The sequence below is a fragment of the Nicotiana tomentosiformis genome, chromosome 2 (genome assembly GCF_000390325.3).
Source record: "Nicotiana tomentosiformis chromosome 2, ASM39032v3, whole genome shotgun sequence".
NCBI lineage: Eukaryota > Viridiplantae > Streptophyta > Magnoliopsida > Solanales > Solanaceae > Nicotiana > Nicotiana tomentosiformis.
Window position 1 is genome coordinate 168,579,796 of NC_090813.1, and position 12,721 is coordinate 168,592,516.

At 35.8% G+C, this 12,721-nt stretch overlaps 1 protein-coding gene across 3 annotated transcripts; it reads left to right on the plus strand.

Annotated features, from left to right (window-relative positions):
• The first annotated feature begins 1,899 nt into the window (after positions 1–1,899).
• Positions 1,900–12,323, plus strand: LOC104100749 (DEAD-box ATP-dependent RNA helicase 15). Of its 3 annotated transcripts, none has more exons than XM_009608061.4 (12): positions 1,900–2,042; positions 2,123–2,274; positions 3,884–3,984; positions 7,631–7,803; positions 7,913–8,144; positions 8,384–8,502; positions 9,162–9,218; positions 9,298–9,482; positions 10,682–10,826; positions 10,922–11,005; positions 11,089–11,152; positions 11,984–12,323. In XM_009608061.4, the coding sequence occupies exons 2-12, from the start codon at positions 2,159–2,161 to the stop codon at positions 11,992–11,994; spliced, it is 1,287 nt and encodes a 428-aa protein (XP_009606356.1). In that variant the 5' UTR covers positions 1,900–2,042; positions 2,123–2,158; the 3' UTR covers positions 11,995–12,323. The 3 variants fall into 3 exon arrangements, with proteins under 3 accessions (XP_009606356.1, XP_009606362.1, XP_070052411.1); XM_009608067.4 differs by having other exon boundaries at positions 1,903–2,042; positions 2,138–2,274; XM_070196310.1 differs by lacking the exons at positions 1,900–2,042; positions 2,123–2,274 and having other exon boundaries at positions 7,528–7,803.
• Positions 12,324–12,721: the final 398 nt, after the last annotated feature.

Below are 12,721 nucleotides of genomic sequence, written 5' to 3' on the forward strand. Positions count from 1 at the left end.
AAGATTCTTCGGGACTTGGAGGAGTACAATGCATTGTCGATAATAAGTTTTGTTCCCTTAAACAGAAATACAATAGCTCTTCCGGAGTCTTCAATCAAACTTATATTACCAGAAATTGTAGAAACATTTGCTTTTTCCTTATGCAAATAAGAAAAGTATTTCTGATCTTTGAATATGGCATGAGTTGTTCCATTATCAACTACACAAATATCTTCATGATTGGTCTTTGATCCAAACATAATTTGAGGATTATCCATATTCTTCAAAATGACATAAACAAAATAAATATGATAGTAAACATTATAACTTTTATTTATGTACAACAATTACATAACTATACTATCTACTACAAATAACAGAAATTAAAATATTTACATCTCTACAGATTCACTACCGATCACATGACTTGTTTCTCCTTCTGGGAGTGCAAAGTAATCAGCTACATCCAAATGCATGAAGTCTAAATTATCTTCAGAAATAAAATTTGCTTCAGCATTTTTCTTTGTCTTCTTCAGGAAAGTTTGATATAGCTCAACCATGTGCTTTGGCGTACGGCATGTACGTGACCAATGTCCTTTTCCTCCACATCTATAGCATGCATTTTCTGGCTTTGCTGCTTGCACCGCTTCATGCTTTTGTTCCTTCCTTTTTCACTGCTGGTGGTGAGGAGGGTTCTTTGGTGCATTATTATTACTACGATTAGAGTTTCCTCCCCTACCATGGCCATGACCATGACTGGGGCCACGTCCTCTTCCACGTTTAGCTTGGTGGAAGTTCGTCTCATTCACTTTTGGGAATGGACAAGAACTAGTAGGTCGGCTTTCATGGTTTTTCATTAATAGCCCATTATGTTGCTCGACTACAAGAAGATGTGAGATAAGTTCAGAATACTTTTTGAATCCCATCTCTCGATATTGCTGCTGCAAGAGCATATTCGAGGCATGAAAAGTGGTGAAAGTTTTTTCCAACATATCATGATCAGTAATATTATCACCACATAGTTTCAATTGGGAAATAATTCTGAACATAGCAGAATTATACTCACTGATAGATTTAAAATCTTGTAGCCTTAGATGAGTCCAATCATAACGTGCCTGTGGAAGAACGACCATCTTCAGGTGGTCATATCTATCTTTCAAATTACTCCACAGTATGACTGGATCTTTAACAGTAAGATATTCCATTTTCAGGCCCTCATCAAGGTGATGGCGTAGGAATATCATTGCTTTGGCACGGTCTTGGTTTGATGCCTGATTTTTATCTTTGATGGTGTCTGCCAGACCCATCGCATCAAGATGAATTTCGGCATCAAGCACCCAAGACATGTAGCTTTTGCCCGATATATCCAGGGCTACAAACTCAAGTTTAGAAAGATTTGACATTATTTAGAAAAAGAAAGTTCGTACCTCTGATACTTTCAAAGTATTTTCTCGAGATGGCAGAGTCTCGTGCTGATAACGTGTTATAAAATAAAGACTGTAAAGTAAAGACAAGTATAGAGAGAAACTGATATATTATTCAACTTCAAATTCATGTACATAATGAATTGAAAACTCCTCTATTTATAGAAGAAAGGAAGCAGCTGCGAGGCTTTTCAGGAAGCAGCTGCAAGGCTGCAAATCATTTCATTGAGCTGCTTGCAACCTGCCTGCATCAGCTGCTTGTAGATAAACTTCAACAGAGTACTAAATGGATAAGGAAGATTATCTATAGCGGAGTAATAAATGAACATCCACAATATAAATATTTTCATAACAAGATATACATATATATACTTAGTTTATTTTTGTATCCCCTCTCTCTGTATATATAGTTGGGGACAAATGAAAGGATAACATCTTGAAATCCGTAACCCTAACAAAAACAAAAATAATTGTTACGCTGTCCTCTCTAGTGCCAAACCCTATCGCTGCCCCCACTCTCTTTCTCTCTCAACACAATTTTGGTTTTTGCTATTTTCTCCTAACGTTTTTCTTTGCAGACGCTCCATACCCTAACCCTAGTCCCCCAAGGAACTCAACCATCTTCAAAGATCCAAAAAGGTAATTAGTTCTTTCTTCAAAATGAATGATTTTTTTTTTTGCGTACTGAATCGGAATTTCCTCCTGCTTTTGTGGCTTAGATCTGTGCGTTTCAGGTAGAGCAGTAGTAGGGAATAATGGGAGACTCAAAGGAGAACGATGCTTATGAGGAGGAGCTTCTCGACTACGAAGAAGATGACGAAAAAGCCCCTGATTCCATCTCCGCTAAAGTTAGCGGCGAGTCCGCCAAGAAGTGAGCTTTACTCTTCACGTCTGAATTTTCTGTTACCGTTGGTTGTTCTTACATGTGTGCTGTTTCTGGTGTTCATATACACACACACGTATTATATGTATTAGTCCCTCCGTCCCAACTGGAAAAAAACACATGTTTTTGGTGTTTATAGCACGCATGTAGCATGCAGACATTGAAACATGTTGTCTAAAACAAATCTTGGTAAACTAAGAAGCTTAAAGTTAAATAGTTTCCAATATAGAAAGATAGATGTCTATCCTTTTTGGAAAAACTATGAAGGAAAAATTTGCCACATAAAATAGGACATAGTGAGTGTGAGTGTGTGTGTGTGTGTGTGTGTATATATATATATATGGGGTCTTGCTAACATACTACTTTAACATGCTACATGTTAGCAAGAATCCGGAAATCCCTAACTCCTTGTCGTCGTTTTAACTCATAAAATTAACTCCCGTGCTCTTCTTCAATATCTACTTCCATTTTAGCGGAAAAACAAAACAACCTTTTAGTAATTTGCATTCTGGGAGATGTTTTCTCTTTAAGCAGAGAATTTTCTTTTAGCAATGACTTCTGCAATTGAAATCCATCTGGGGTTAGAAGCTGATGGAATATGGGTTTTGCGATGCTTAAAATGGGGGCTTTTCTGTACTCATTAGCTGGGTGAAAAAATAATTGAAGATGGAATATGGGTTTTGCATTCTGTAATATTAAACAGAGTTAGATTTTGGTTGTCAGCTGCCGATAGCGTGCATTCTTGAAGTAATAATTGCTACTGTTTCTTCTTATAGTATTGATAATAGCTTTCTCTCTATCTCCTATATATGATAAAATCTTAAAAATATACGTTCTTTCTCCAATTTTTTTACTCTACAAATGGATGCTATAATAAAATTCCATCTCCAAAAGAGAAAGGGATACAATTTTTTTCACCACGCCATTAAATCCCATGGTCAAATTGCTGTGGATGGAATAAAAATTAGAAGAGCTATTCTGGGTTTTGGCCTTTGATTCAATCGTTTATCTATTTCTGCTTTGATTTCTCCATGAACGATGGAAAGAAGGAAAAGGCACAAAGAGGGGGGGAAGGAGAATTAGGTGTTCTTTTGTGTGAAAAGACAAAAATTTCCCCTGCTATTAATAAAAATGCAATGGTATTTTTTGGAAAAATGAAAATGGGTACCTTGCTAACATACTACATGAAAAGGTAATACGTTATAGGACCCCCCCCCCCCCACCCCCACACATATATATATATATATAATTTTGACATTTCTGTAAGTGTGCTTATATTTCTGCTTGACCATTTTTTTGGATATTTTTTTCCCAAGCTTGGATTGTGTTCTATGGAATATAATGGGTAAATGCATAGGAATGTTTGTATTTATGTAGCTGATCTGAACTAGTTTGGTATTGATGCATAGTTTTAGTTTAGTAGTGCAACAACAACAATAAACCCTTTCGCAGACCTTACCCTACTCTAAGAAGGTAGAGAGATTGTTTCCGGTAGACCCTCGGCTCAAGAAAGATAAAGGATATGTTAGTTTAGTAGTGTAGCTATTGTAATTACACTCTTGACTAAGTTTTGAATGCTTTATTTTTCTCAATGCAGGGGTTATGTTGGCATTCACAGTTCCGGATTCAGAGACTTTCTGCTAAAGCCAGAGCTATTGCGGGCTATTGTGGATTCAGGGTTTGAGCATCCGTCTGAAGGCAAGTCATCTCATATGTGGGCACTTTATTTTACAGAAAATGTTTTTCTTAGTTTGTTCGTTGTATTGTTAATTTGGGTTATGAGAACATTTTTCTTCTCTTTTACCATCTTTACCCTGAATAGATAAGAAGATATACAGGTAGATACCAGTAGAGCTGTCAATATGGCCCTATGCGGGCTTCGACATGTGACGGCCCGGCCCACCATTTTCATGGACCTTAAAATGCTCAGCCCGGTCCAGTCCTACGTGGGCTGTGGGCCCCACTGGCTGGCCCGTCATTTTAAAAATATATTTTTAAAATGTAGGTTGTAACCTAAACAATGCAACATAATATATATATATATATATATATATATATATATATATATAATGAAAAAATATCTTGTTGTACAAAAAGTTTCTGCAAAATTTAATAGGGCCGTCCCGCCCCGCCCAACCATTTTCATGGACCTTAAAATGCTCAGCCCAGCCCAGTCCTACGTGGGCTGTGGGCCCCACTGGCTGGCCCGTTATTTTTAAAATATATTTTTAAAATGTAGGTTCTAACCTAAACAATGCAACATTATATATATATATATATATATATATAAATGAAAAAATATCTTGTTGTTCAAAAAGTTTCTGCAAAACTTAATAACTTTTGACATTATTTCAATAGATCACAATAAAACACTGAGGGATGATAATATTCTATTCATTAAACGTCAAAACTCAAAACAAACTACTCAAAAAACTTCCATGGGGACTTATGACATATCCAACGCCATCACATCATCTTTATTTTCATCTACATCTAAAATTCCATATGCAATGCTAATTAATTAAACATTAAGAAATACTTTTTTTAAGAATTAATAGTATTTAAAATCACATTAAAATTTTTACCAGTTTGAGTTTGGGAACAGCAGTGCAACCAATTTCGAGTAGTAACATGTGTTGGACATTTCCATGAAGGGTGCAACTTATATACTTGGTGAGAACACGCCTACCAATGTAGAATGTTGCTTCCAATGCTACTATAGTAATATGAATAAATCTTAGGACTTTAATCTTTTAATATGATGAGATTAATAAACTTTTAAGTTTGGGCTACTCTTTTTATTGTTTTTAGTTCCATATTTTCCTTTAATTTTATTCTTCTAATTAAATATTTGTTAGGCCCACAGGCTGGCCCAGCCTCGATCAAGCGCCACGGGTTGCGGGCTTACTTGGGCCGGGCTTAAAAGCCTCGGTTTTAAATGGGCTCCAAAAATTTTAGCCCCACCCTTCTAAATCATGGGCTGGGCTGGGCCAGCCAACGGGCCAAGCCCATATTGATGGCTTTAGATACCGGTGGTGTCAGTTTCAGGGTGCCGTTATTGGTGCTTGTAAATATAGCTAAAGTAGGTTCTTCTAAAAAGAAATATGAGGGAAATTGCTTATCAGACACCAACGCAGTGAGCATAGATAGGTCAAGATAAGCCTAAAAAAGCAAGAAAGTTCAGACAAGTTGGTCTAACAATGGGGAAACTGACTAACCTGACTCCTAGTTCATATAGATCTAACAAGCCAACCTTCTATAAGATTGACAAATGTAATCATTCGAGTTATAAAGTGATATTTTATGCTTACTTTCCTTTGACTCTGAACAAAACAACTTTACCCTAATGCGTGAGCAAAGACTTTGATAACTTATAACTCAAAACCTTATTTGCAAAGACTCTTTGGCTGATAATCCTTTCTTTGATCATAACAGGGTGCTCCACTGCTATTCTTATTTTTTCTGATAGTGTTGCCTTTTATGTGCCTTAGATTTGGATGTTAAGCTCTGTTTTAAAAGGCAGAATTGGGACTCGCCCCAGGGCGGAGCACTCGCAAAACGCCCATGGGCTTATGTGTGGGGTTTAGTTCCGTGAGACTTACGCGTCAGCCGTCGGGGCTTACGCCCCGGACACGCCCAACGCCTACTGTACTGGGCTCACCTAATAGAACTTTATGCAATTGTGTGTAACTAAACTTGTAAACCCTCAAATTTTCTTAATAATTCGTTGACTATTCAAACTTACTTTTTTTAATCATATCATTAAGTTGATAGTATTTTATGTCATAATTAAAATAAAATTATTGCACGTTATCCACTAAGATTGCTATGATAGTAAATTTTAAATAAATCTTTCATTTAAAAAGTATTTATTTATTAACTTTTGTTATGTCTTTATTATATAATAGTCCATAATTATTTTCCTAAATATTATTTTTTTCACGTTTATGAGACACAATACTTATTAATTTAATTGCTCAGTATTAGCTAGTAACTATTTACAAATAATTAGTTATCATGGTATTGTATGATGAATTATGTGTCACTTTATTAGCTTGTTGAAACTTAAAAATAAATGATGCTAGAGAATCATATTTAAATTGTGAATTATGTTTTTATATAAATTCTCTTTCAAATAGAAAGCATATTAAGTAAAAGGAATATTTAAAAAAAAATCAAATTATAATATCGAAATTCTTTCAAGATTCATTACTTCTTAAGAGATACATATAAGATTTCGTATCGAATACATTACTTTTGATGTTTGAGTTGTAACGACGTTGCAGCTAATTTGCATATTATGATATATGTCATACTTTTTCGTATTATTCATAGTTGAATTATAATTCATAAATATTTTAAATAGATTATTTGTTATATTTTTGTGATTTTAATGTAATTTTTATAATTATTTTTTATTTTATACTACCGTAAAATTCTTAAAATTAATAAAATTTAAAGATCCGTGGGACTTACGCCCCATGTCTCGGGGCTTACGCCTCGCCTCGTTAGAGGTAAAACGCCTCACCTCACGCCCCCGCTTTTTAAAACATTGATGTTAAGGTGCTTATGCAAGTCACTGGTAGAAAGTACATGCGATTTTGAGTTATTTATTTAGTCATTTATCATTGTATAAGTATGGTGAAAACTATATACGACTAGCTTCTACTGGAACAAGTCTTATACTCATCTACTTCATTTACGAAGTGGAAGTATCTACTTATTTATACCTACAAATGTACTGGAGTTAACAACAATTTGGACATGATCTTCTGAAGAACCACCATTAGCAAGAAAAGATCGGGAATTGTAGTAGTATTCTGGAACTGATAAAAATATGAATTCATTTGTGCAATTCCAAATCCTGCCGAGCAATATAAAGGCTTCGTGTTGGGCCTGCATTCAACTTAATGAATTTTTGGTAGGTTAACAGTCTTGAGTTGAATCATCTAATTTTAAAGTTGTGAAGGCAGTCATGTTGTCTCATCCTTTGCATTGAAGCATATAGCTTTTACCAAAGCAAGCTTGGTGGGTGTGAAAGAAATTCCATTCGGAAGTTCTGGAATGTGGTATTTTTTATTTTTTGATCAGTATATATATCTTTTTAGATATTGCTGAATGTGGAGATTTTAGTTCTATCTTTTTCATATATATTTTCGATTCGCTTTTCATTTTACTTGTTATGCTGTTCCTTGTCTTTTAGGTAGTTAATGATGATTTCTTTCTATCTTCTGTTTTCAGGTAAATCATCACTATCACTACTATTTTGGAGGTGTACAATGATAAACTTTTTTGAACTGAAACTGAGGTCTCCTTGGCTCCAATTTATTTGGTTCTTCATCAGTGCAACATGAGTGTATTCCACAAGCAATCCTAGGCATGGATGTTATTTGTCAAGCTAAATCTGGAATGGGCAAAACTGCTGTTTTTGTTCTTTCAACTCTGCAACAGATTGAACCTGTTGCTGGTCAGGTTGCTGCCATGGTTCTATGTCACACAAGGGAATTGGCTTATCAGGTATGTATTGAAATTATGAAATACGCAATTTTTGTTTCAGAGTTTCTTCTGCTTGCCAATCTATGCTAAGTTAAAGATATTTTTGTGTGGGGTTGTTTGGTTGCTGCAGATCTGTCATGAATTTGAGAGGTTCAGCACGTATTTGCCTGATATCAAGGTTGCTGTTTTCTATGGTGGTGTCAATATCAAACTTCACAAGGAGCTTCTGAAGAATGAATGCCCTCATATAGTTGTTGGAACTCCTGGAAGAATACTTGCATTGGCTAGAGACAAGGACCTGTCTTTGAGGAACGTGAGGCATTTTATACTGGATGAATGCGACAAAATGCTTGAATCACTTGGTATGTATAAATAAATAAATTCTATGTTGCTCGGACTCTCTGAAAATATCTCAGGGTGTCGGATCCTTCAAAAGTAGTGTATTTTTGGAGGATCCGACATGGGTATGGCAGCATTTTGGAGAGTCTGCGCAACATATAGGATGTATTAGTTGGATACTGTAATTCATGATTCCTGTTGTTAACTTGACATGTTCTCTCTTTCAATAGCTCTTTTGCTGATTTACCTGTGTTTTGTTCAGACATGAGACGAGATGTGCAGACAATCTTCAAGATGACTCCTCATGACAAGCAAGTAATGATGTTTTCAGCAACACTCAGCAAAGAGATTCGCCCTGTTTGCAAGAAATTTATGCAAGATGTAATGTCCTGTGCCAAGTTCTTCAATTTAGAAGTCTACCGATTTTCCATAATTTCAACTTTCTGCAGGAGATAAGTTGTATCTGGTCAAAGCATAGTTTATAAGGGAGCTCAAAGATGAGGGATTATTAGAGTCGAGTAGTTGAGCGGGAAATCTGATAACTGCACTAAGCTTTTAGTTCGCTTGTTTTTGTCCCTATTTATCTTTCCATTTTTCATTTTGCTTGTGAGATAGTCGAAAAGATCGAGGTTTGGGGAAGATCTATAGTGGAAATGGAGTAAAATGGGTGGGGTTGATGGTTGCCGCTTTATGGTGGTTTTCGCTTGTTTTTGTCCCTATTTATCTTTTCATTTTTCGTTTTGCTTGTGAGATAGTCGAAAAGATCAAGGTTTGGGGAAGATCTATAGTGGAAATGGAGTAAAATGGGTGGGGTTGATGGTTGCAGCTTTACAGTGGTTTTCTCTCAGCACTGTAAGAATACATGTTTAGCAACCTTGGGAAATCGTTGGTGTGCTTTTACACTATCTGCAAGGAGAAAATTCAGAAAAATGGACTGGAATCTTGATTCAGGGGGATCTTCATCCTATTCATTTCGTACTGGATACCATTAGCTTCACGGAGCTCCTAATATGCTTTGGTATGACATTTATTCCTTTCAGCCAATGGAAATTTATGTAGACGACGAGGCCAAGTTGACCCTTCATGGACTTGTACAGGTACATCTTTGGAACCTGGACATGGTACACCATTTCTTAAAATTAGTCGTCTTCTTACCTTGTTTCTATTTCATGACAGCACTACATCAAATTGAGCGAAACGGAGAAGAACCGGAAGCTGAATGACCTGCTGGATGCTTTGGACTTCAATCAAGTTGTTATATTTGTCAAGAGCGTGAGCAGAGCAGCACAGCTGAACAAGTTGCTTGTTGAGTGCAATTTTCCATCTATCTGCATCCACTCTGGCATGACTCAGGAAGAGAGGTCTGTATAGCTATTATTTCAAGAACTCTCCACTTTATCTGCTTATGCACATAGAGATGTACTTAATTTTTGTTAAACCCAAAAGATCCCTGTACTTAATTGCATATAAAGCATTCTCTACATCGAGCAACATCATAATCCATGTAAACCTAGTTAAGACAAGAAAATCTGAGTCGTCATAGAATTGCAACATATCATATAACTTCCGCATTTAGCCGAAAAATAAAAAGCATTAGTATATAAAAGCGCACACATCCTCAAAATCTTTCCTATAAAAATCTACTTTGGTTGAACTGCTAAACTCCAGCTTCACAGGTGGAACAGTGGAAGAGACAGAAAAAAAAGTAAAAGCTGAGTACTTGAACCTTGCGATCATTAACCCTAATCTGCACATCTAAAAGAATGATATGAATTTCATCAAAAAAGATGAAATATGAGCAAGCCTCGTACAGAGTTGAAAAGAAAGAAGTTGCTAAATAAATAATACCTACAGAGTTATTCCCAAGGTCCAGTTTATTAACAATGCTAAATTGCTAATAAAGATTATATGGGGAAGTTAAGATGTATCTTGATATCTGTTCAACAAGATCTATGTGATTAAAAATTCAGTATTATCAAAGGCGAAAAGCGCAAAAAAGCTCCAAGGTCCGTTGGGGCTTTAAACGCAAAGCGCAAATAGAGTGGACTTTAATGAAAAAAGGCGCAACGGGAGAAAAAGTAAAAATATGTATGTAGTCCAAGACTAATCATTATAAGCATGAATACCAAATATATAGACAGAGAAATTGAAAAAAATGCACGATAAAGTGAAGTATCAATTGTTTAAGGTCGCCTTTTCAGGATTACACTCATTGGCAAGGAAAAGTATGCCTTAGAGCTTTGATGCGACACTAAAGCGCCCACAAAGCGAGGCGAAGCGCTCAAAGTCTTTTGAGCCTCGCTTCAGGGCTTAAGCGCGCTTTGACAACACATGATTGAATATCTGATAGCCTGCTTTATTAGTGTTCTACTTTTTTCTAACTCTTCCCTTGTGAAGTGATTAAAACTTGCAAATATCGTGTTTAATTTTTCATCACTATTGCTTATATCGAAGTTGAGTTGAATCAGAAGGCTGCAACAAGCATATTGTGCCGCACTTAATTTTCTTATTAAGTTGTACATGATGTAAGTTTAATACATAACTTGTCTCTGTTGAGTAGATTGACTCGCTACAAGAATTTCAAGGAGGGGCACAAGAGAATTCTTGTTGCAACTGATTTGGTTGGCAGGGGCATTGACATTGAAAGGGTTAACATCGTTGTTAACTATGACATGCCAGATTCCGCAGACACTTATCTTCACAGAGTAATTCCCATCTTTTGGGTTCTTTGGCTTTTGGTGTTTTAATTTCTACATCTTATGCAGGTACTCATAATTATCTTAAATTTATAAATGTATAGGTTGGTAGAGCTGGTAGGTTTGGAACTAAAGGTCTTGCCATCACATTTGTGTCGTCTGCATCAGATTCTGATGTTCTTAACCAGGTTAGGGACCTTTGATATTTATCCTCTTATATTGTATTCTTGTGTTCCTATTATTCTGAGTTTTTGTGTTTTACTAATTATAGGTTCAGGAGAGGTTCGAAGTGGATATAAAAGAGCTTCCGGAGCAGATTGATACTTCTACATACAGTATGCCATTACTTGATACTTGCTTAAGCATTATAGCATTAATGTTTGCTTTAATTTCTTGGGATGTTTGTTGCTTTACTCGTTATATTATGGAAGCAAGTGCAGAATGTCTTTTGGTATATATAGGCCTTAGGAGCTAATCTTTTGGTATATATAGGCCTTAGGAGCTAATCTATTAATGTAAGAAGCTTTTGAAACTTTTAGTCTTTCTCTGCTTAGAGGTTGAGTATAAATTGGGAGTTATAAAGTAGAGATGAAAAATAGTCCATTATGCGAACTGCTTGGGTTGTATGGATAAGGGTTTCTGTTCTTAAAGCTGATAACGAATATAAGGATGAAAGGAGAACAATCCGTCCGTATATAAGAAAAACTTAATTGGTTATCAATAAAATATATAAGCAACTTGATTTGCTAATCTACCATCAACTATCCATTTAGCGGACGTATTATAGTAAGGCCGTATAAAATGAATATTCATCAAATTTACACGTAGGTTTGCCTTTTGTAGTTACTACTATCGAGAGTGGACTTAATCATGTAACTTTTGCGTGGGTTTTAAAAGCGTTAGTGTAACTTCTTTAGTGAAAATTTTGAATTGAGTAGAACAATCCTTTGCTGCACTGGATTTGGAAAATTTACTGGGTATTTTGGCCCTTTAACATTTTTATTACTAAATCTGTTTCCTCGTGGGCTAATGTTGTGAAAGATCAAAACTAAGTGTCATCTTAATTGCTTTCGCTTTTGCTGGATTTATTTCTCTCCAATTTACAATATCTTTTACTGTTTCTGATCGCTTTAGGGTGCTCAAAAACTGTTGTCTTGTGTGTGCAGTGCCATCATAGATGATGAGGCCGTCCTGGAAAATATTCACGTTTATGTTCCATGAAGACAACGGAATTAACAATGAGGTGGTTATGCTTGCTTTCGTTCAACAACCAGCGTCGCGATTTGAACCAAGTCATTTGAAGAACTGGTAGCTGCCTCTATGCCTTTTAGATTGCTGTAGCTAATGGAACCCGTACTTGTTCTAGTATGTAATTGATATGACCTGCTGCTGCCTAGTTGCTAGATCAATTCATGTCAGTTTCTAGAACCTTTACTGTAGTTAATATTACTTGAACCTTATTTGCTTCGAGAACTATTTTCTGCTGAGAATACAAAAAATTTCTCATATCGTTGCCCCAGCAGATGAAGCTGAATTGCCACGTGGAAGAGCTCTGTTGATAATCCGATGGATATAGTATATATAGTTATTAAACAAATTAAGTGGAGATCAGATCACCTTTCTAAGAAAATGCATGGTCCTCTTTAACTAGCTAGGGAGTTAAAAACTGGTTCTCTCTCATTTCATGTATTATTATCATTATTATAGCTGTTTCGCATTAGTTAGCGATGCTTGCTCTACATTGTGCATCTCCTGTGTTACAACCAGCATCTTTAATTTTTATCACTCAAATAGCTATCCGTTCGTGTTAGGTAAAAAGAAAGAAAGAAAAGAAACTGAGAGATACATTCCGTAAGAAGAAGCTATTCAAGAGGATAAAGGGAAATACGTAGGGAGATGAAAAT

Excerpts from the sequence above, each read along its gene's own strand:
- LOC104100749 (XM_009608061.4), top strand. The coding sequence starts at position 2,159 with ATGGGAGACTCAAAGGAGAACGATGCTTATGAGGAGGAGCTTCTCGAC. Across the intron at positions 8,145-8,383 it reads CAAAATGCTTGAATCACTTG|ACATGAGACGAGATGTGCAG; the intron begins GTATGTATAAAT and ends TGTTTTGTTCAG. Across the intron at positions 9,219-9,297 it reads CCCTTCATGGACTTGTACAG|CACTACATCAAATTGAGCGA; the intron begins GTACATCTTTGG and ends ATTTCATGACAG.